The sequence below is a fragment of the Capra hircus genome, chromosome 15, assembly GCF_001704415.2.
Source record: "Capra hircus breed San Clemente chromosome 15, ASM170441v1, whole genome shotgun sequence".
Taxonomy (NCBI): Eukaryota; Metazoa; Chordata; class Mammalia; order Artiodactyla; family Bovidae; genus Capra; species Capra hircus.
This window is the reverse complement of record NC_030822.1, coordinates 33,591,134-33,615,196: the sequence shown is the minus strand read 5'-3', so window position 1 is coordinate 33,615,196 and position 24,063 is coordinate 33,591,134. Positions and strand designations below refer to the sequence as shown.

The following is a 24,063-nucleotide window of genomic DNA, read 5'->3' as shown; positions in this document are numbered from 1 at the left end:
TATAGAGCACGTGTATAAAATTTTAAAAGATGCTGCTGATGCACCATGAAGATAGATAAAATGCTGTGAGATCTAATATATTTTATATCAAGATATGATCATTACCATCTTTAATAAAGGTAACTTCAGAAGATTTACAAACACACTTATAACAAGAAAGGTAATGTAAGATTCCCAGAAAAATGCAGTATGTCAAGAAGCATAGAAATAAGCGTTTAGAATAATCAAGGAAATCTTCATGGACAGGAAACCATGAATCAGGGTTAGGATTAGAAATGAGAGACAATAGAATTAAATGGTACCTAACACATTGCATTCCAACATATTCATGCCTAGAGGAGATTTAGGGAACACGTGTTAAGTCAGTCTGTATAATCCCAGTGGACACCAACTCTCTACTTTAGGACATCTGCGTGATGTAATGTCAAGTTTATTTCTGTCCTTTTCAGTAATATTTTATTGGCAACTCTGGTGCCAACACAGCATGTAGAAAATATTTACAAACTTAATATTGATGCCATTGTTGTCTTGAGGACAAACCTACATCACAGAAGAACTGATTCTTAGGGGGAAAAGCAGGTGGAGAATTCCTTGGCGGATCTGCTTGGTCTTCACACTGTAGATGATTGGGTTGAGGACAGGTGGAACTAGCAGGTAGATATGAGCCATGAAGATGTGGATGAGGGGGGATGAGTGTTTGGCAAAACGATGGACAACAGAGAGCCCAATCATAGGCACATAAAGAATAAGTACAGCACAGATGTGAGATGCACATGTGTTGAGGGCCTTAAATCTCCCCTCCTGAGATGAAATTTTTAATACTGAGTGAAGGATGAAAATATAAGACACAAAAATACCCAAAGAGTCCATTCCCCACAGCAAAGTGATCAGAACTAACCCATATATAACATTAAACTTAGTGTCAGCACAAGCAAGGCGGATCATATCCTGGTGCAGACAGTAAGAATGAGAAAGGATGTGAGAGTGGCAGAAGGGAAAGAAGGCCAGCCGGGCTAGAAGTGGAATCACAGGAAGGGCACTTCTAAGCAGGGCTGCAATGCCAATTTTCGTGATGAGTGTTGGAGTGAGAATGGTAGCGTATCTTAGGGGGTGGCAGATGGCCACGTATCGGTCAAGGGCCATGGCCAAGAGCACAGATGACTCAGTGAAGGAGAAAGTGTGAATGAAAAACATTTGGACTACACAAGTGTTGAACTGGATCTCCCTGGATATGGACCACAGCACCCTGAAGAGTGATGTCATTGTGGGCAAGGACATGCCCATGTCAGTGAGAGAAAGCATGGCCAAGAAGTAATACATGGGCTCATGGAGCCTGGGGTCTGTCCGGACAATATGTAGGATAGTACAGTTACCCATGATTCCAACAAGGTAGAGGAGACAGAATGGGATGGAAATCCAGTGGTGAAATTCCTCATATCCAGGGATACCTGTGGGATAGAATGTGGAGGACAAGATATTGCTGGAGTTTGCAGTTGCCATAGGGCTTACTGTTAAACCACAATCTGGATTCACAATCACACTCCAGAAGGGGAACAAATGAGAAGATCAGCACCTGTGTCACAAAAACAAAACAAAACAAAACTTCAGCCTGTCCTATAATCACTCCTAGATTTACCCTCACAGTTTTGCTTTGTTTTTCTTTATTTCATTACTCAATGTCGTCAGTTAAGAAAAACATCCACTTTTTTTTTTTGAAAAACATCCACTTTTATAACCATAACGACTTTCCCTCTCCTCAGATGCAGAACTATTAACATGCTGTCTGAACATGCACAAACTTCTTTTAAAAGCCCCCAGAGCAGCACAGACAAAATCACTGTAGATTACATTATTAATTAATACTTTTCTTTAGAACAATCTTGACCAGAGTTACTGGTTTTATATTAGTCTGCTTTGGAAAAACAAAACAAAACAAAACAAAACTCCTACAATGACTTATATGAACGTCTTTGTCTGAGCTTGATAGCTTTTTCAGCAATACTAGAATATTATGCAAGGCATCTCTACAGTGTTCAGGCAAGATTTGGTCAGGATGTTTTTTATTCTTACTAAACATATCTCCGGCTACATAACTTGATACCACAGTGATGGCATCCACGTATGTGTGCTAAGTTGTTTCAGGCATGTCCTACTTTTTGTGACCCTATGGACTGGGACCTGCCAGTCTCATTTGTCCAGGTGATTTTACAGGCAACAATACTGGACTGGGTTGTCATATCCTCCTCCAGAAGATCTTCTTGACCCAGAGATCGAACCCACAACTCTTAGGTCTCCTAATTTGGCAGGCAGGTTCTGTAACCCTAGTGCCACCTAGGTAATTGACAACAAGGGAATGGTAGCCACATAGAATCAACTCTGATATCAATATGCTCCTGGATTAGCATCTCCTTGAGGCAAATATAGCTTAAGATTATTTAGTAGAATGTGTAGATTTTAAAATTTATGATTATAAAATATATAATTTTTATATGTGATGTTAAGCAAACTATAATTGATTTTGAATCTGATTTAAAAGATTCAGAACATTCTTCTTTTTATGTTTCAGAACTAATTAATCATTTAAATATTGATTCTTTCTACCAAAACTACAAAACAAAAGATATAGGGGTTGTTGAGAGAGTAGAAATTTATCCTTCAAAGCAAAAATAAGAGAAAAAACAACAACAAAAATAAAATGCACAAAAATGCCTACTGGCATCTGACCTTCACACTAAAGCTCTTCTGCTCAAGTGAGAAAATACATTTTCCCCCTCTAGATTCCAGGATTTCTTCTGTGGTCAAGAAAGACATTATTAAGAAAGGTGAGCCATTTCTTAAACTCCACTTGCTCATCAACTGCCCAGCCTCCATGCTCACCAAAATACTGGTTTAAGAACTTAAAGTCTATGGGACAAATTACCTTCCACTGTAAACTAATAAATCGGCATCTTCTGTCTTGGAAAGTCTTCTTTGACATCTGCAACATGAAATCCCCTCAGTCTCCTCTAGTTCCATGTAATATCCTTGATTACAGAAGATATTTCCCCCAATTGTTTAATAATTTTCTAAGAAATACAAGATCCATAATCAAGACATCAAATAAGTAAATTCCAGAAACACAGTCTTCCTGACTGTTCATATTACACTTAGTTCTATTAACATACTGTATGAACTGATACTTCTTATGGCCCTGCTATTTAACTTCTCAAATTCCTGTTTATCTCCTCACCTTCCTGTCTAAAATTTCACTGATTATTATTTTCAGTGCTCAGAGTGCCCAATATTATCCTTTCTTTTTGATGATTCTTTTCTAATTTCTATCCTATAATCAAAATTTTAAAATCTGGTTCTTTTTATCTTACTGCTTAGTCAATTCAAACCATTTTTCCAATTTTATAAATGTTCTCTCCCATTGCCAAAAAGTAAACATGAAGTTTCATTGAAAACTGGAAGATACCTAAACTAGAGGTCATTTTTCATCATATCACTGACCTTCTTCTGAAGTTGAAAGGAGACTGATATCTAACATCTCTCTTATGTAGAATCTATTTCTCTGGCTCTGCAATCACATTCAGTTCAGTTCAGTTCAGTCGCTCAGTCATGTCCGACTCTTTGCAACCCCATGAATCACAGCATGCCAGGCCTCCCTGTCCATAACCAACTCCCGGAGTTCACTCAGACCCACGTCCATCGAGTCAGTGATGCCATCCAGCCATCTCATCCTGGGTTGTCCCCTTCTCCTCCTGCCCCCAATCCCTCCCAGCATCAGAGTCTTTTCCAATGAGTCAACTCTTTGCATGAGGTGGCCAAAGTACTGGAGCTTCAGCTTTAGCATCATTTCTTCCAAAGAAATCCCAGGGATGATCTCCTTCAGAATGGACTGGTTGGATCTCCTTGCAGTCCAAGGGACTCTCAAGAGTCTTCTCCAACACCACAGTTCAAAAGCATCAATTCTTCGGTGCTCAGGTTTCTTCACAGTCCAACTCTCACACCCATACATGACCACAGGAAAAACCATAGCCTTGACTAGACGGACCTTAGTCGGCAAAGTAATGTCTCTGCTTTTGAATATGCTATCTAGATTGGTCATAACTTTACTTCCAAGGAGTAAGCGTCTTTTAATTTAACTTAAGTTATATTCTGGTTTCAAAGCTTACTCACTTTAATTTAGACCAAATGACTTCTTTTTCACTCTCTCTTCTGTAGTGGAGTTGTCTCCTTTATAAACTGAAGATAATAATAATTTGATGGGATGTGCTAAGGTGAAGGAGATAATGTGTGTAAAATTGTTGGCATAGAGCCTTTTCTATGATGATGATAATGATGAAAACGAGAACAATGATGATGACAACAATCACAATAACACCAACTACTGTTTGAAGTATAATGAGAAGAGGAAGACAAGGGGAGACTATGGAGTATCCTCCTCTAGAGGAAACACCATGAATGGCTATGTTAAAAGTGACCTAGATGGTCTGAGAAGTAGAAAGTGAACTGTATCCATTTCATTTCCTTTTTATCAACAAAATATTTAGTATAGCCAGAGATATGAATTGCTCTTTAATATTTTTCTACCCAGAAATTCCTCTGATCAATATGATGACACTACATATATACTTTCCATTTATTCAACACCAATTTTGGGGGATCTGCTGCTAAGTCACTTCAGTCGTGTCTGACTCTGTGTGACCCCATAGACGGCAGCCCACCAGGCTCCCCCATCCCTGGGATTCTTCAGGCAAGAACACTGGAGTGGGTTGCCATTTCCTTCTCCAATGCATGAAAGTGAAAAGTGAAAGGGAAGTCACTCAGTTGTGTCCGACAATTCGCAACCCCATGGACCGCAGCCTACCAGGCTCCTCTGTCTATGGGATTTTCCAGGCAAGAGTACTGGAGTGGGGTGCCATCGCCTTCTCTGATTTTGGGGGATAAAAGAGTCCAAAATAGAATGAGAAATCTCACCAAGAGTTAAAATGAGGTCTTTGGGACTTCAGTGAAATAGGAATCTGAGCAATCACATTAGCATTCTGATGTTACTGCAACATATTAATTCATTATTCTCCATATTCATTAGTATATTGTCCATGTATTTTTTTCACAGCCCCCATGTTGCAGCACCTGTTTGATTAGACAATCCAAATCTACTGGTCCTGATGCTATAGTTTCAAATTCATTCGCATTGCCTTTTGATATCTTTTACATCCCCAGAAGAGGAGGGTGGAGTCTTGAATTAGTTAATAAATTCAACAATCTGAAGGCCTTAAGTTTTAGAACATAATTAATAATTAATATCATGTTAAAAATCACTGATACATGGGATTAGATGGGACCTGAAATGTTATCTGCTATAATCCCACTCTTATTCTGGATTCCTCTTCTGTTATGTCTGGTAATATTCCTTTATGCTGTGTAAACAGTCATGTCCACTGACAGACAGGGGATTACTTGCCATGAAAGTCTAGGGTATATTCAGTTCAGTTCAGTCGCTCAGTCATGTCCGACTCTTTGAGACCCCATGAATTGCAGCATGCCAGGCCTCCCTGTCCGTTACCAACTCCCAGAGTTCACTCAGATTCATGTCCATGAAGTCAGTGATGCCATCCAGCCATCTCATCCTCTGTCGTCCCCTTCTCCTCCTGACCCCAATCCCTCCCAGCATCAAAGTCTTTTCCAATGAATCAACTCTTCACATCAGGTGGCCAAAGTACTGGAGTTTTAGCTTCAGCATCATTCCTTCCAAAGAAATCCCAGGGCTGATCTCATTCAGAATGGACTGGTTAGATCTCCTTGCAGCCCAAGGGACTCTCAAGAGTCTTCTCCAACACCACAGTTCAAAAGCATCAATTCTTCGGCGCTCAGCCTTCTTCACAGTCCAACTCTCACATCCATATGTGACCACTGGAAAAACCATAGCCTTGACTAGACGGACCTTAGTCAGCAAAGCAATGTCTCTGCTTTTGAATATGCTATCTAGGTTGGTCATAACTTTACTTCCAAGGAGTAAGTGTCTTTTAATTTCATGGCTGCAGTCACCTTAGGCAAGTTCTATTTGAAAAACCTATGTCTGGCTTGAATCCTCTGTCTATGGGTAGGGACAATAAAGATTTGGAGAAAGTATGCCCTCTAATTGGAGAAGGCAATGGCACCCCACTCCAGTACTCTCACCTGGCAAATCCCATGGACGGAGGAGCCTGGTAGGCAGCAGTCCATGGGGTCGCTGAGGGTCGGACATGACTGAGCAACTTCACTTTCACTTTTCACTTTCATGCATTGGAGAAGGAAATGGCAACCCACTCCAGTGTTCTTGCCTGGAGAATCTCAGGGATGGGGGAGCCTGGTGGGCTGCCATCTATGGGGTCGCACAGAGTCAGACACGACTGAAGCGACTTTAGCAGCAGCAGCAGCATGCCCTCTAATAACCTGAGAACCTCTTCCATCTCAAACCATTCCCCTGGTCCTTCTTCTCACACTTTGGGTATCTGCCCGGCTCTCTTTGATCTCTCAATCCCCCTCTGTATTTTCCTATTGCCTCCCAGTTTTACTTCTCCCAATCCTCACCTAATGATAGAATAGTTATTCTTGTCATGAGTGACTGCTCTAATTCTCAAGAAAAGAAGGATGAGTTAATAAGTGTTCCTCCAGTCCTTAGGGATGTGAATCCCCATGACAAATGCAGGACCATGCCTGTGACCCTGTCTGCACCACTATTTTACTTTAGGGCCCTTCCCCAAATTCTCTGTTTTCCATTTCCTATAGTGCAGTTTGGGAATGCAAAGGCAGGAGGTTATAGAAAGTTCCAAATATTTATCACCTCAATGTCTGGAACAAATGTGGTAGTGTGACATGTAATGAAATACTATCTTGTATCCAGAATATGGCAAGGTAATAAAGATGCTGGGCTTCCCAGGTGGCTCAGTGGTAAGGAATCTGCCTGCTAATGCAGGAGGCACAGGAAACATAGGTTTGTTGCTGGGTCAGGGAGATCCCCTAGTTAGGAAATGGCAACCCACTTCATTCTTGCCTAGAAAATCCCATGGACAGAGGAGACTGGTGGGCTACAGTGCATACAGTCACAAAGAGTTGAGAGAATAAATTTCTAGGTAGGTTGATAAGAAGTCCGGGGTCCCTGAGGAGGAGAGAGGGGTCTGGGGCTTTCAAAGAGGAGACAGGGATCTGGAGTTCTCAAGGAGGAAAAAAGGACATTTTTTCTACATTGTTTTGTTTTAGTCAATATAACAATGTATCTTGCTCAAGGACATGTTTTTTCTTCTTGAGACCCTTCTACTAAGCCTGTCATTTTAAAGTGTATATTGTGGGAGTGGGTCTGGTAAGATCTTTCTATTGTTAGTTCTAATTCTGTTATATTAAAGTGCAAATTGTGGAACTGGGTCTGGTAAGACCTTTGCAACCTTGAGACATTCTTTTGATTTACTGTAATAACCAACTGAAAAAGTATATAACTCCCTTGCTAAGACTATCAAGGGGGGCACTCTATGTCCCCTTTCGTCAGAAGCTTTCTCTACACCCTTTTATAGTTTAATAAAACTCTGCTACAGAAAAACTCTTGAATGATCAAACCTGGTCCCTGGTCCTGAAGCTAAATCTTCTTTGGAGATCAGAATCCTTCACCATGAGCTATCAGAGTCAGATAAGCCTGAGTGACTGACAGGCATGCTTGCACTCAGTAAAGAATGTTAGCTATGGAGCAGCCAATCAGAGGGATTTATTAAGGACTTAAACTGTTGAGGAACATAGAGTCTATAACCTAAGGGCTGGGAATGACTCAAGCTCAGTTCTGTTACTGTGCTTAGTTACTCACTTGTGTCCAACTCTTTGTAACTGTAGCCCACCAGGCTCCTCTGCCCATGGGGATTCTCCAGGCAAGAATACTGGAGTGGGTTGTCATGCCCTCCTCCAGGGAATCTTCCTAACTGACGGATCGAATCCAGGTCTCCTGCATTGCAGGTCGGTTCTTTACTGTCTGAGCCACCAGGGAAGCATGCCACCTGGCTAGCCTATCCAACCCCCGCAAAGCAGGACACTTCGTTGAAATATTCTGCAAATGTCATGACAACCAAAGATAATCTGAATGTCTACAACTTAGGTAGGAAAAAGAGCCAGGCTGCCATAGGACCTCAACAGCAGGAAAGGATGAACTTTTTTTTTTTTTTTTAGTTTTTTATTTTTTAATTTTAAAATCTTTAATTCTTACATGCATTCCCAAACATGAACTTTTTTAGATTTGGTGACCCTATCTGGTCTCAGCTACAGTGATTGTTGGACGAGGAGTTTAACTGCTCTATATTGGGTCAGATTGCTAATTTGAATCAATATATTTTATTCCTCCTTCTGATTTAATGGGGGTGAAATTATTTCAGGACAAATTCCAAAGAAAAGGAAATTTGTGGTAATGATCAGGATTATGTTCATTTGATTCACCTGGTACTTTTATGTAAGCACTTGCATTTTCCTAACTTAACTTTTCTCATGCCAAACATTCTTGCAAATTGCATTCTATGGTTCATGGGACAAAATTTATCATTTATAAACTTATTTGTCATAATTCCTATAATGTAATTTCTTATCTCCACTATAAAACATTTACCTCTTCATTTATAAAAGAGCTAAAATATTTCTCTAGCATTAGACAGTAAAAAAGTGCATGATGAATATAATAGAAACCTATATATGGTCAAGTGGTTGAATTAAATGAATCGGATGTCTTAAAAATATCTGTACTATTATTCTCTTTATAAATGCACATGGCTTTTTCTAGACTTTCTGGGTAATGAGGTGGTTATCCACACTGTACTTTTTTAAAGGATAATGCTTTTATGGTTTAAGTTATTCAATCAAATGACTGAATGACTAAATGTGCTAATGACATATTTTGGAACAATGCATGTATAAAGGAAGACACTAAACACTTAAATGGTGAAGGGTGTTATTCTCCATTCTGATTTTGTGCTTTTTTAATTTTTTGTGTTTTGCCACAAAGGGCTTTCTGCAAATAAAGATGAAATACATAATCCAAAGAATGCATAATCCAAAGAATAAAATTTGACATCATGAAAATAATTGTATTGCATTTTTCCTAGTGATAGGACACTGGAAAAAATGAATTATTATTTGGTATTCTGGATATCTTACAGATTTTTCAGATAGGCAGACAATACTTTTAGAGGACAAGCAAATACTCATGGCTTAATGAAGCAAAACAATATGTGTAACAGTGTCTCAACTTATAAGTCTATATAAAATTGGGATAGACGCTTATATCATATTATCATAATTCTAGGCAAGGGTAGGAGGGCTTTCACTTTAAGAGAGCTATCTACTTGCTGGAAGGCTGGACTGGACAAAATAATGCTTCCCTTCTCAGTTCATAATATAACTGTGGCATCTATTCATTCAGTCAGTCATTCATTCATTTGTATAGTCAAAACTCATCTCTGATTCAACAATTCTACTCCTGGGCAAACACCTGGAGAAAAACATGGTTTGAAAGGATACATGAACCCCAATGTTCACTGCAGCACTATTAACAATTATGTCTATAGGCAGATGAATGGATAAAGAAGATGTTGTACATACATAAAATGGAATATTATTCAGCCATTAAAATAACAAAATAATGCCATTTGCAGCAATTTAGATGGACCTGGAGATTATCGTACTAAATGAGGTAAATCAGACAAAGGCAAATATATGATATTGCTTACATGCAGAATAAAAAAATACAAATGAACTTATTTACAAAACAGAAACAGACACACAGACTTAGAGAACAAACTCATTGTTACAAGTTGGGAGAGAGTGGGAGTTTGGGATTGACATGTACACACTGCTATTTTTTAAATAGATAACCCAGTATAACACAGGGACCTCTGGTCCATATTCTATAGAAACCTAATAGAAAAATAATTTAAAAAGAATAGATACATGTGTCTGTATAACTGAATTACTTTGCTGTACATCTGAAACTGTCACAACATTATTAATCAAATATACTCCAATAAAAATACAAATTAAAAAATGAAAAGAATAAAATACTTAGGAATAAATTTACTTAAAGAAACAAATATATATATATATATATATAGGAAAAACTATAAAACACTGATGAAAGAAATCAAAGATGACACAAATAGATGAAGAAATATACCATGTTTATGGATTGGAAGAATCAATATAGTGAAAATGAGTATACTACCCAAAGCAATCTATAGATTCAATGCAATCCTTATCAAGGTACCAATGGGATTTTTCACAGAACTAGAATAAATAATTTCACAATTTGTATGGAAACATAAAATACCTCAAATAGCCAAAGCAATTTTGAGAAAGAAGAATGGAACTTGAGGAAAGCTTCCTGACTTCAGACTATACTAAAAAGCTATAGTCAACAAGACGGTATGGTACTGACACAAAGAGAGAAATATAGATCAGTGGAACAAAATAGAAAACCCAGAGATAAATCCACACAGCTATGGACACCTTATCTTTGACAAAGAAGGCAAAAATACACAATAGAGAAATAATAATCTCTTTAACAAGTGGTGCTGGGAAAACTGGTCAACCATCTGTAAAAGAACCATACACAAAAATAAACTCAAAATGGATTAAAGATCTAAATGTAAGACCAGAAACTATAAAACTCCCAGAGGAAAACATAGGCAGAACACTCTCTGAAATAACTCACAGAAAGATCCTTTATGATCCATCTCCCAGAATATTGGAAATAAAAGCAAAAATAAACAAATGGGACCTAATTAAAATTTAAAGCTTCTGCACAACAAAGGAAACTATAAGCAAGATGAAAAGACAGCCTTCAGAATGGGAGAAAATAATAGCAAATGAAGCAACTGACAAAGAATTAATTTCCAAAACATATAAGCAACTCATGCAGCTCAAAACAAGAAAAATAAATGACCCAATCAAAAAATGGGCCAAAGAACTAAACAGACTTTTCTCCAAAGGAGACATACAGATGGCTAAGAAACACATGAAAAGGTGCTCAACATCACTCATTATCAGAGAAATGCAAATCAAAACCACAATGAGGGACCATCTCACCCTGGTCAGAATGACTGCCATCAAAATGTCTACAAGCAATGCATGCTGAAGAGTGTGTGGAGAAAAGGGAACCCTCTTACATTGTTGGTGGGAATGCAAACTAATGCAGCCACTATGAAGAACAGTGTGGAGATTCCTTAAAGAACTGGAAATAGAACTGCCATATGACCCAGCAATCCTACTGCTGGGCATAGACACCAATGAAACCAGAATTGAAAGAGACACGTGTACCCCAATGTTCAACACAGCACTGTTTACAATAGCTAGGACATGGAAACAACCTAGATGCCCATCCACAGATGAATGGATAAGGAAGCTGCGGTACATATATACAATGGAATATTACTCAGCTATAAAAATGAACAAATTTGAGTCAGTTCTAATGAGGTGGATGAAACTGGAGCCTATTATACAGAGTGTCATGTCTGACTCTTTGTGACTCCATGGATTTATAGTCCTTGGAATTCTCCAGACCAGAACACTGGAGTGGGTAACCCTTCCGTTCTCCAGGGGATCTCCCCAACCCAGGGATTGAATCCACATCTCCTGCATTGCAGGCGGATTCTTTACCAGCTAAACCATAAGGGAAGCCCATACAGAGTGAAGTAAGCCAGAAAGAGAAACACCAAACGTATATTAACACATATATATGGAATTTTGAAAGACAGTAATGGTGACCCTATATGCAAGACAGCAAAAGAGACGCAGATGTAAAGACAGGCTTTTGGACTGTGTGGGAGAAGGTAAGGATGAGACGACATGAGAGAATAGCACTGAAACATTTATATTAACCATAAGTAAAATAGATGACCAGTGTAAGTTCAATGCTTGAAGCAGGGCACTCAAAGCTGGTGCTCTGGGACAACCCAGAGGGATAGGGTGGGAAGGGAGTGGGAGGGGGATTCAGGATGGGGGGACACATGTAAACCCATGGCTGATTCATGTCAATGTATGGCAAAAACCACTACAATATTGTAAAGTAATTGTCCTCCAGTTAAAATAAATTAATTAATTTAAAAATAAAAATAAATAAAATAACACCTCTACACCAACTAAATTGTTCTAGGAAGAATTATCTTAATTTTGAGAATAGGTACTTCTAAATGTTTTTTGTAACATATATTTTATGAAAATCATGTAACTAATGATACACTGTAAGAGTTAAAATGTGCTCAGTCGCTCAGTCATATCTGACTCTTTGTGATCCCATGAACTGTAGCCCGCCATGCTCCTCTGTCCATGGGATTTTCCAGGCAGGAATATTGTAGTGGGTTGCCATTTCCTTCTCCAAGAGTTAGAATAGAAGATCATATTTTATAAACTCAAAACTTAGATTATCTATGTAGATGTTCATTTAAAATAATTTTACTGGCATGTGAAATGCAAAATTTAAGATGCAATGGTTTGAATATATGTTAAGCAAAAAATTTAAAATGTTTCATTTTTTGGAGCAGAATCATTAGGAAAGATATGATCAGCATATCCTTTAAAAAGTGTAAAATTAAAAAAAATAAATTAAAATATTAAAAATACATTTTATATTTGAAGGTATCACATGAAGGATGATTATAAATATTTAAATGACACTTGTACATCTGAAATTAATGTTCACATTTCTCATTTTTTATTTTTCATATTAATTTTATTTTACTTATTTACTATAGGGAATATTATCTAAGTTTGATGTTCACATGTCTTTATTTTTATTTGTTGATGTTTCAGACAAGGTGAATGTGCTGAAGGAGAGGGATAATTAGAAGTAGAATTAAGAAATAGGGTAAAGAGGAATAGGAACAGACATAACTGAATTAACACCAAGGAAAAGGCATAAGCTAATGGAAATTCTAAGTGTATTCCATATGCCTGACATCTGAAATCATAATTTAAAGTTAGTAAGATCTGTTTTATTATAGGAAATATGTGTTCATGAGAGGTCAAATTTTTCACTCCAAGTATTTTTTTAAAATCCAATCCAAATGAGTCAGTCTTTATATAATGATTGATTCACTTCTATATCACTTATGCATTAAATAATTATTAAGTGACTCTTTTACACTAGACATAATGTTGATTTTCATAGGTAGCAAAATCCTTGAGACACAGTTCCTACAGTAACAGAATAAGATTTGTGAAAATATACTACTTATCATTAAGACCAATATAAAAACTGGGAGTTGCAAAGCATTCTTAAAGTTTTATTTTCTGCTTCATATATTTCTTCTCTTTCAGTAAAAACAGACATTTGAGCTAAGACATTTCAATTAAACTTGCAAGTTTGTTAATACAACTCTATGCACAGCTATGCATTCAATAATTTCAGAGAAATGTGAAGACAGTTTATATATTGAAAAGAGTTCTAGATAAAAATTGAGATCTGTATTCCCTGTTTGCTACTATTATAAACTTATAAGTATCTATACCTCAGTGAGTTAGATTTTTATTAGATACATCTAATCCAGTAGATTATATAATCGCTGCCTTCACATAACATTATCTCAGGGACATTAAAAAAACACTGAGTTTGGCTTTCTGAAAGAGTAAGATTATTTCTAAAAATTAAATAAAAATATGAAAGTTGCCCCTTTCTATTCCCAGTGAAACTAAATGTTCTCAGAAAGAACAGAACATGTGAGTAAAATTTAAAAGATGATGCTGATGGACCATAAAGTTCGAAAATTTCCTTTTTGAAACCTAATATGCTCTTACATCAAGGTAAGGTTTTTTCCCACTTTAAGAAAGTTAGCATAAGTAGATTTACAAACACACTCACATAATGAGAAATGTAATATGATTCCCTGACAAATATAGTGTATCAAGAAGCAAAGAAATATGGGTTTAGAATAATCAAGGACAACTTCATGACAATCAGCATTGAATCAGGTTAGGATTACAAATGAGAAACCACAGATGGAAGTGGTTTCCAACACACTCCACTCTAACACATTTTATACTTAGAGGGAATTTAGAAGTTCGTATTAAGTCAGTCTATTACATATCCAGTAGACATCAACTCTCTCCTTTAGGATTTTTCACAATGTACTGTCAGAGCTATTTCTGCTTTTTTAAAAAGTAATCTTTTATTGGTAACACTGGTACCAATATAGACAGCAGACAAATCACTATATATTTACAGACTTAATATTAATGTCATCACTGGGTTGAGGACATGTCTACATCACAGAAGAACTGATTCTTGGGGGAAAACCAGGTGGAGAATTCCTTGGCGGATCTGCTTGGTCTTCACACTGTAGATGATTGGGTTGAGCACAGGTGGAACTAGCAGGTAGATATGAGCCATGAAGACGTGGATGAGGGGGGATGAGTGTTTGGCAAAACGATGGACAATAGAGAGCCCAATCATAGGCACATAAAGAATAAGTACAGCACAGATGTGGGATGCACATGTGTTGAGGGCCTTAAATCTCCCCTCCTGAGATGAAATTTTTAATACTGAGTGAAGGATGAAAACATAAGACACAAAAATACCCAAAGAGTCCATTCCCCACAGCAAAGTGATCAGAACTAACCCATATATAACATTAAACTTAGTGTCAGCACAAGCAAGGCGGATCACGTCCTGGTGCAGACAGTGAGAATGAGAAAGGATGTGAGAGTGGCAGAAGGGAAAGAAGGCCAGCCGGGCTAGAAGTGGAATCACAGGAAGGGCACTTCTAAGCAGGGCTGCAATGCCAATTTTTGTGATGAGTGTTGGAGTGAGAATGGTAGCGTATCTTAGGGGGTGGCAGATAGCTACATATCGGTCAAGGGCCATGGCCAAGAGCACAGATGACTCAGTGAAGGAGAAAGTGTGAATGAAAAACATTTGGACTACACAAGTGTTGAACTGGATCTCCCTGGATATGGACCATAGCACCCTGAAGAGTGATATCATTGTGGGCAAGGACATGCCCATGTCAGTGAGAGAAAGCATGGCCAAGAAGTAGTACATGGGCTCATGGAGCCTGGGGTCTGTCCGGACAATATGTAGGATAGTACAGTTACCCATGATTCCAACAAGGTAGAGGAGACAGAATGGGATGGAAATCCAGTGGTGAAATTCCTCATATCCAGGGATACCTGTGAGATAGAATGTGGAGGACAAGATATTGCTGGAGTTTGCAGTTGCCATAGGGCTTACTGTTAAACCACAATCAGGATTCACAATCACACTCCAGAAGGGGAACAAATGAGAAGATCAGCACCTGTGTCACAAAAACAAAACAAAACTTCAGAGTGTCCTATAATATCTCCTAAATTAACCTTCACAGTTTTGCTTTGTCTTTTTTAATTTCTTTGCTGAGTGTTGTCCGTTTAGGAAAGCATCCACTTTTATAACCAGGAGGATCTTCCCTTCTTCTTCTCAAATGCAAATGTATTATAATGTTCTATGAATATGGATAATCTCCTTCTAAAGACACCACCCGGAACAGTACACACAAAACCCATTCTAGACTACATCTTTAATTTCATACTTTTCTTCAGGAAGATCCTTAACCAGAGTCACTAGTCATACATTATAACTTTTTCTTTAAAAAAAAAAAAAATGACTTCGGCAGTGACTTACATGAAATGGCTTTCCTGTCTTAGCTTGAAAGATTTTTCAGTAATACTAGAACACCATGCAAGGCATATTACAGAATTCAGGTAAGTATTGATCAGCATAGTTTTTGCTCTTACTAACCTATCTCTGGATATATAAGTGATGCCACTGGGTTGGTACCCAGTGAAAATCAACTCTAATATCAATTTAGTCTCAGGCTAGTATCCCCAAGAGCTAAACATAAAGTTAGGATAGACAGAAGAATATATGATTTTTAAAAATTATAAATATGTAATTTTTCTATGTAATATAAGCAAAGTACAATTGACTGCATTTAAAGATTCCAAACCTTCTTCCTACTATGTTTAGGAATTGATTTATTATTTAGAGACAGGCTCTATTTGTAGAAAAACCAAAATAATTGATATATAGGGATTGGGGAAAGATCGAGTAGAAACTCATGATTCAAAGCAAAATCAAGAGAAAACAAAATAACAAAAAGATTGAATGACAAAAAAAAAAAAAAAAAGCCTACTGTGTCTAAACTTGACACTAAATATTTTCTACTTGGATGAATGAGTTAATATATTTTCACCTATTAGATTCCAATACTTCTTCTGTAGTCAACAACAATGCCTCTGAAGATGAGCCACCACTTGCCCTTTTGACAACCTTCCATGCTTATCAAAATTCTAATCCATGGGACAGATTGCCTCTAATTGTAAATTAGTAAACTGTCATCATGGTATCTTGAAAAGTCTACTTTGGTTTTTGGGAGATCAAATCCTTTCAGTCCCCTCTTGCTGTTATTTTAGTTGCTAAATCATGTCCGACTCTTTTGTGACCTCATAGACTATAGCATACCAGGCTCTGTCCATGGGATTTTCCAGGCAAGAATACTGGAGTGGGTTGCCATGTTCCCCTTCAGGGAATTTCCTGACCTAGGGATCGAATCTGTGTCTCCTGCATTGGTAGGAGGATGCTCTACCACTGAGTCACCTGAAAAGACTGCACTCCCCTCTAGTTACATGTAAATAAACCCTGACTGCAAAAGATTCTTGCCTTGGATGTTTAATAACTTTCTAGGAAATGAAAGATTCATAATCAAGTCACCAAATAGGTATATTACAGAAACAATTTCAGGCTTTTAAACTCTTATTACAATTAAGTTCTACACACACACATAGTATGAACTGATACCTCTTACAGCCCTGCAATTTAACTCCCCAAATTCCTATCTACTTCATCTTCCTGTCTACACTGGCACTAATTATTACCTTTAATGCCCAGATTTTCCCATATTATCCCTTCTTTTGATGATTCTTTTTCAATTTTTACACCATAATCCAAATTTAGAAATCTGGTTTTCATTTCACTGCCCACTTGATTCAGACACTTTTTCTGATTTTATAAGGTTTCTTTGAATCATCAAAAAGGAGTAAACATGAAGTTTCATTGAAACCTGGGAAGATACCTGATCTAGAGTATGTCTTTGGTCGTCTTACTGACTCTTCACTGAGATTTTAAGGAGACAGTTATTCAACATCTTCCTTATTTAGAATCTGTTTCTCTCCTTCTGCAATCACTTTAACCTAAGCTATATTCTGGTTTCAGTGTTGTGCTCAGTTTAATTTTGACCAAATCACCTTCTCTCTGTACCAAAGTTGCCTCCTCTCTGAGCTCAAGAAAGTAACAATTTGAAAGGATGTGCTAAGGTAAAGGATATATTGTGTGTAAAATACTTATCAAAGAGCCTTCTGGATGATGATGATAATGACAACAATGATGATGACAACAGTAACACCAACAAGAATTTTTTAAAGTATAATGGGAGGAGGAATATATGGGGAGACTATGAATTATCCTCTGTGAGGGGAAAATATCATGAACAAAACCATCACACAAGTGACTTAGGTGGCCTGAGAAGTAGAAAGTGAATTGTATCAGTTTCATTTCCTTTTCATCAAGTAAATTTCAGTGTAGCCAGAGATATGAATTGCCTCTTAATCACTTGTTTTTCTATCCAGAAACTCCTCTGATCGTTATGATACCACATATTCAATTCTCATTTTATTCACTGCCAGATTTGAAAAAAGAAACACAAAAAGTTGAGTCCAGGATAGAATGAGAAGTCTCATCAAGAGTAAGCATGAGATCTTTGGGACTTCAGTGAACTAGGAATTTGAGGAGTCATATTAGCATTCTGAAATTACCACGACATAAATATCCATTATATTCCATATTCACTAGAATCTGGTCTGTTATTTCACAACCCCCTTTAGGTAGCACCTGTTCATTTTGATAATCCAATTCTTATTGTTCCTGATCTTACAATTTTAAATGCATTCACATTGCCTTGTGGTATCTTCCACATCTCCAGAGGAGGAAGATGGAGTTTGTGGAGTTAGTTTATAAACTCATAAATCTGAAGGTCTTAATGTGAATTTAGACCATAATTAATTTCATATGAAAAATCACTGGCAACTAGGATTAGAAGGGACCTCAAAGATTATCTGGTGTAATCCCACTCATATTCTGGAATTCCTCTTCTTATGTCTGATAATAGTCCTTCACCCTGTGTAAGCAATCATGTCCACCAACAGGAAGCAGGCCACGTGTCATGCAAGTCTAGGGTATATTAGGCAAGTCCTATCTGAAAACTATGAGTCTGGCTTGAATGTTTTGCACAGGGTATGAATAATAAAAATATTTGGAGAAAGGATAACCTCTAATAAACTAGGAATCTTTTCCTTCTTGAACCATTCCCTTGGTGTCTCTTCTCACACTTTGGGTGTCTGCCCTTCTCTCTCTTGTCTCTCAAGCCCCACTTTGTGTTTTTCTATTACTTCCCACTCGTACTTTTCCAAGTCCTTACCTACTTGGTAGAATAGTTCCTCTTTGCATGAGAGATTGTTTCAATTCTCAAAGCAAGATTCATGAGTTAATAAGTCTTCCTCTAATCCTTAGAGATATGAGTCTCCATGAGAAATGCAAGACTGTGCCTGTAACCCTGTCACTGTCACTATTTTAGTTTATAGCCCTTCCCCAAATCCTCCCTGTATCATTCCAGATATTGCAGTCTGGAAATTCAAAGGCAAGAAGGCTACAGAGAGTCTCAAGTATTTATCACTTCAATGTCCAGAACAAAGTAGGTAGTGCAATATGAGATGAAATACTAACTTGTATCCAGAATATGGTAGAGTAGTAAAAGGTTGTTAGCTATGGTGTAGCCAATGAGAACAACTTACTCAGGACATAGAGGTGGGAATGGCTCTAAGTTGGTACTGTTACCACATGCTAGATAAAAATGAAACTTACCTGTGTGAATTGCTTCCTTCAAAACTGTTGTAATAAAGAGTATATGGGAAATCTCTGTAGCTTTCACTCAAATTTGCTGTAACCTTAAAAGCACAATGAAGAAAGAAACCCATTTTAAAGATCATAAGCAATAATGCCAAATGTGATTCTCTGTGCCATAGTTTTTACTAATGAAAGAGATTGTATAAATTTGATTTGATTATGTATAGATGCTTTCATTCAATGAATGAAGGGCCATATGTCTGTCAACAATTCTGACTTCTAAATGTGTACTGGTGATTAAGCTATGTAGCAGGGTTGGCATGTGGACTACTGAATGATAAGAAATCTCCTCTCAGGGTGAATAAAACTGTCTTAAAAATATTGATTTCTAACTGTTTAGTACAGGAATTTCTTTTAAAAATGTGTTTTACTGATAACCTTTTTTGACTCTGATTTTGAACCTTGTAATACTAATTTAAATCTTAACAAATCTATCATCGATTCACTCAAATAAGATATTGTTGATTACACATTTGCTTGCTAATCTTCCTGTACTGTTATATTTAAGATACTCATTGACAATTAGTTTTTTCAGGAGTTGAAAAATACAAGTAATTACTACAACAGAAGTAATAATTCTCATAAATAATATTTATTCAGTTATTAAAATAAATTCACCATCCAATAACAGTTCATGAAAATAAGAGGCTATTTCTATCCCACCACTAGAAAAACCTTCACACTTCTATCTTCCAATATCTTGTTGTGAAATTACCAGAGAAATGAATAGAACTTACTTCCTTCACTGGCATGGGATGCCTCAGAAATATCCTTACACTTAGCTTTTTGTAACATTAACTTAAATCATTGGAGAAGGAAATGGCGACCCACTACAGTATTATTGTCTGGAAAACCCCATGGACAGACGAGCCTGGGTGGGCTACAGTTCATGGAGTCGCAAACAGTCAGTCGGACACAACTGAATAATTGAGCACAATTTAAATCACTTTGACATCATCCAAGTTGGATACGTTCAAAGACCTCAGATTTAGAGGATTGTTATTAGTCAGTGAAACCATACTCCTTTACTATATGGTCTGTATATTCCTCATGTAAAAATCATAGGAACAAATTTTAAAAAAAAGCAATTTCATCTCTCACTGATAAATTCTTTGACAACCAAGATCATAAGCTCAATTTTGAATGATTCACTCTAATGGCAAGAAAATGATTTACAAATATTCACATTTACAGCTACAAGATAGAGCACTACCGAGACCACAAAGCCTGAACTATACGTGTGTAGCTGAGAGCAGATACAAATATGAAAGGCAGACTGCTTGCAGAAGAGCATCCTTAGGCTGTTTTCCAGATCTGCTCTGTTCTGTCTTGACCACAGTGAGGTGAATCAACAGGTCCCTTTGCTCTCTGACTTCTGGTTGGACTTGATCGCAAATGGAAATGCAGGAAGCAAGAATCCAGAACATACAGTTGGAATGTTTACCACCTTGACTCCCCAACAACCTTCACTGTAGCTTCCTTATGGTGGCTGCATCTTTCTACAGAAAGGGAAAGCTCATGCTGGGTGTCCTTCTCCACATGCTGTCCTTCCCATGTTCTGGTAAAAAATTTTGTTCCCTTGCCACTTCAGGACTAATGTTGGCATCAAATTCCCTTCTGTAGTACTATCTACATCAATGATATATTTATAAAATATGTATAAAAATATTTCTTCTTGGTTTTACCAAATCTTGTCCATATATTTTCAATGACCCCTGATGCCTGTATCAAAGTCTTTATATTATCCAGTTTGAGAACAATTTTATTTTTTCCTGACAGAACCTTAATTAAGACAAAGGAGAGGTGTCTCATATACATATATAAACCTCTGTTACTTTCTATCTCTGTCTTTGTGTTTATCACCATCACTATCACTATTGGCCAACTTAATATATGTTGAAGTTCTAATATGTGTAATTTTCTCCCACTTTTTACCGGAAGCCTGATGTTCATTTTTTGGTTAATCAAATGAAAAAGTCTTTTTTCTCCCAGAATGGGGGATTCACCTCAGAAATGTCAGTTGTTCAAGTGTAAGAGGGAAAGTGTCAGGTAAATCTTTGGATATTTAGTTTTTCAACACAGTTGAACACAGTTCAGTGGATCCCTTTGATATAAAATCTACATTCATATCTGATTTAATGTTAACATAATTTTCACAGATTTTTTTTTTTTTCTGTTTTCAATTCACTTGGAACTGCAGAGTTTTTTCTCTATTTTATTTTTATTCTGTTCCCTGAGCTGGTTTTCTTTCTAAATGAATTTTTAAAACTATGATTCCTAATAGTTTTAATTTTTAAAATTATCTTATGTATTCTTTCTGTTCAGAGTATCTAGAAATAATCCTGAAAAAAATGTATTTATTATGTTTTTCAGCTTCCCTTTATTTAACCAAGGAGGGATCTTTGAGGGTGATTTAAAATAGTATTTGTACAAAACAAATGTGTTCTCTTTGAGCCCTCTTTCTAACTATCTTAGATCCATTTATATTCTCCCATCAGAATATGTACTTTAATCTTGGGTGTTGAAAATGTGTTTCCTCTTATTTCCTAGGGAATTGTGTAAGACAGCAAGATCCTTGGATGACTATAGTTTATGGTGATGGGGGGAAGGGTTCTCTCTTGCTCTATTTTTGTTAAAAGTTATGTACATAAGATATTACACCTAATAGGAGTGTACACTGATGAAGGGATTTTGATGTGTTCACTATATTTCATGAATATAGATTCCCTCTATTGTGAAGTTTGGATTTCTCTTCTAGTTTTCTCCATTGAAGAAAAGTAACTTTATTCATTGCCCAGATTTTTTTCTGACAATCATTTCAATAGAAGTAAAGGAAATAAAGAAATTCAATAGTTTCATTTATTTCATCTCTAAATTTAAATATCCACTTGCTTACAATTTAACTCAAAATATGGAGTGTGAAGTCTACTTTGATATAATGGAAAGAAAATGTAATGAGTTATCAATATCAATTCTGCTGTGTATTATGTCTTTTACCATTGAGTTATTCAGTGAATTTCTCCATTTTAGTTATAACATAGAAAATTGGACTTCCCTTCAATGGAAAATATCTCCATAAAATATTTGAAAAAATTAACCCCACTTATTAATTCTCCTGACACAAGGGTTTTTAGATGCTTTAAAGCTAGGAAATAATGATAGAAACTGAAATGTTTTTCTTGAAGGGACATGTGGAATTTGTGAGCTATTATAGAATTATTATATACCAAATGTGTCCAAGAATTTCTAACAGGTTAATCTTTAGGATGAAGGCAATGGATGCAAAAGTTGAAATATCAGAGAATCTAAGTGCGAGCAAGCTGTATCCTTTTGGATAATAATATCCCTAGGAAGCCTTGGCGAATCTGCTTTGTCTTGATGCTATAAATAATTGGGTTGAGAACTGGCGGAACTAACAGGTAAATATCTGCCATGATAATATGAATAATGGGAGAAGAATGTTTTGCAAAACGATGCACTAAGGACAACCCTATCATCGGCACATATAGAATGAGCACAGCACAAATATGGGAGACACATGTACTGAGGGCTTTGAGTTTCCCTCCCCGGGATGCAATGTGCAACACAGAGTGGAGGATGAAAGTATAAGATAAAAAGATTCCTAGAGAATCTACACCCCAATAAAATGCAACAACAAACAAGCCATACAAAACATTGAATGAGATGTCAGAACAGGCCAATAGGATGACATCTTGATGTAAACAGAAGGAGTGGGAGAGAACATGGGAGTGACAGAAAGAAAATGTGGGGATACGAACAAGAACAACAGGGAGGACAGTGGAGCATCTGATTACGATGAAGACCCCTATATAGACAATGCGTTGTGGGGTAAGTTTGCTGGAATACCTCAAAGGATCGCAGATGGCAACATAGCGGTCAAAAGCCATGGCTAGGAGCACAGCTGATTCCATTAGAGAAAAAGTATGAATAAAATACATCTGGGCTATACAAGTATTCATCTCAATCTCCTTAGCATCAAACCAGAAGGTTCTCAGTACTGTGGGCAGGGTGGAGATGGACATGCCCATGTCCGTGAGGGACAGCATGGCCAGGAAGTAGTACATGGGCTCATGGAGACTCTTGTCAGTGTGGATGATGTGAAGAACTGTACAGTTGCCCCCTATTCCAATCAGATAGAACACACAAAAGGGGATGGAAATAAAGTATTGAACATCCTCGTAGCCAGGAATCCCAGAAAGGTAGAATGAAGGTGTCTGTCCAATACTGGAATTAGTGCCTGTCATGACATTGTTCCAAGAAGCCATTTTTCTACCATTAGAGTGTGAACTCCTAAAAGGAAGAAAAACATACAACATTGAGAGATAGCAGGTCATGTTTTTATATTAGGTTTTTTCTTAATGCTTGCTTTGTAGGAGCATTATTCATACAGATTTAGAAATTACTTTGAATGATGTTACTATATTACTGTTTAATCCACCTGACCTGCCTCCTGAGAAACCTATATGCAGGTCAGGAAGCAACAGTTAGAACTGGACATGAAACAATAGACTGGTTTCAAATAGGAAAAGGAGTACATCAGGGCTGTATATTGTCACCCTGCTTATTAAACTTATATGCAGAGTACATCATGAGAAACGCTGGGCTGGAAGAAGCACAAGCTGGAATCAAGATTGCCGGGAGAAATATCAATCACCTCAGATATGCAGATGACACCACACCCTTATGCCAAAAAGTGAAGAGAAACTAAAAAGCCTCTTGGTGAAAGTGAAAGAGGAGAGTGAAAATGTTGGCTTAAAGCTCAACATTCAGAAAACGAAGATCATGGCATCCGGTCCCATCACTTCATGGGAAATAGATGGGGAAACAGTGGAAACAGTGTCAGACTTTATTTTGGGGGGCTCCAAAATCACTGCAGATGGTGATTGTAGCCATGAAATTAAAAGACGCTTACTCTTTGGAAGGAAAGTTATGACCAACCTAGACAGCATATTCAAAAGCTAAGACATTACTATGTCAACAAAGGTCCGTCTAGTTAAGGCTATGGTATTTCCAGTGGTCATCTATGGATGTGAGGGTTGGACTGTAAAGAAAGCTGAGCACCAAAG

At 37.2% G+C, this 24,063-nt stretch overlaps 3 protein-coding genes across 3 annotated transcripts; all 3 read right to left on the bottom strand.

The window, feature by feature from the left end:
• On the bottom strand, positions 541 to 1,500 carry LOC102177820 (olfactory receptor 51G2-like). Its single transcript, XM_005689819.2, has one exon. It carries the CDS (start codon positions 1,498 to 1,500, stop codon positions 541 to 543), a length of 960 nt encoding a protein of 319 aa, XP_005689876.2.
• Positions 14,252 to 15,205, bottom strand: LOC102187880 (olfactory receptor 51G2-like). Its single transcript, XM_005689917.2, has one exon. It carries the CDS (start codon positions 15,203 to 15,205, stop codon positions 14,252 to 14,254), a length of 954 nt encoding a protein of 317 aa, XP_005689974.2.
• LOC102188156 (olfactory receptor 51G1-like) lies at positions 22,282 to 23,241 on the bottom strand. The gene has a single exon (XM_005689918.2). It carries the CDS (start codon positions 23,239 to 23,241, stop codon positions 22,282 to 22,284), a length of 960 nt encoding a protein of 319 aa, XP_005689975.2.

Bases quoted from the DNA above. Each gene is read 5' to 3' on its own strand.
- LOC102188156 (XM_005689918.2), bottom strand. From the start codon at position 23,241: ATGACAGGCACTAATTCCAGTATTGGACAGACACCTTCATTCTACCTT.
- LOC102177820 (XM_005689819.2), bottom strand. From the start codon at position 1,500: ATGGCAACTGCAAACTCCAGCAATATCTTGTCCTCCACATTCTATCCC.
- LOC102187880 (XM_005689917.2), bottom strand. From the start codon at position 15,205: ATGGCAACTGCAAACTCCAGCAATATCTTGTCCTCCACATTCTATCTC.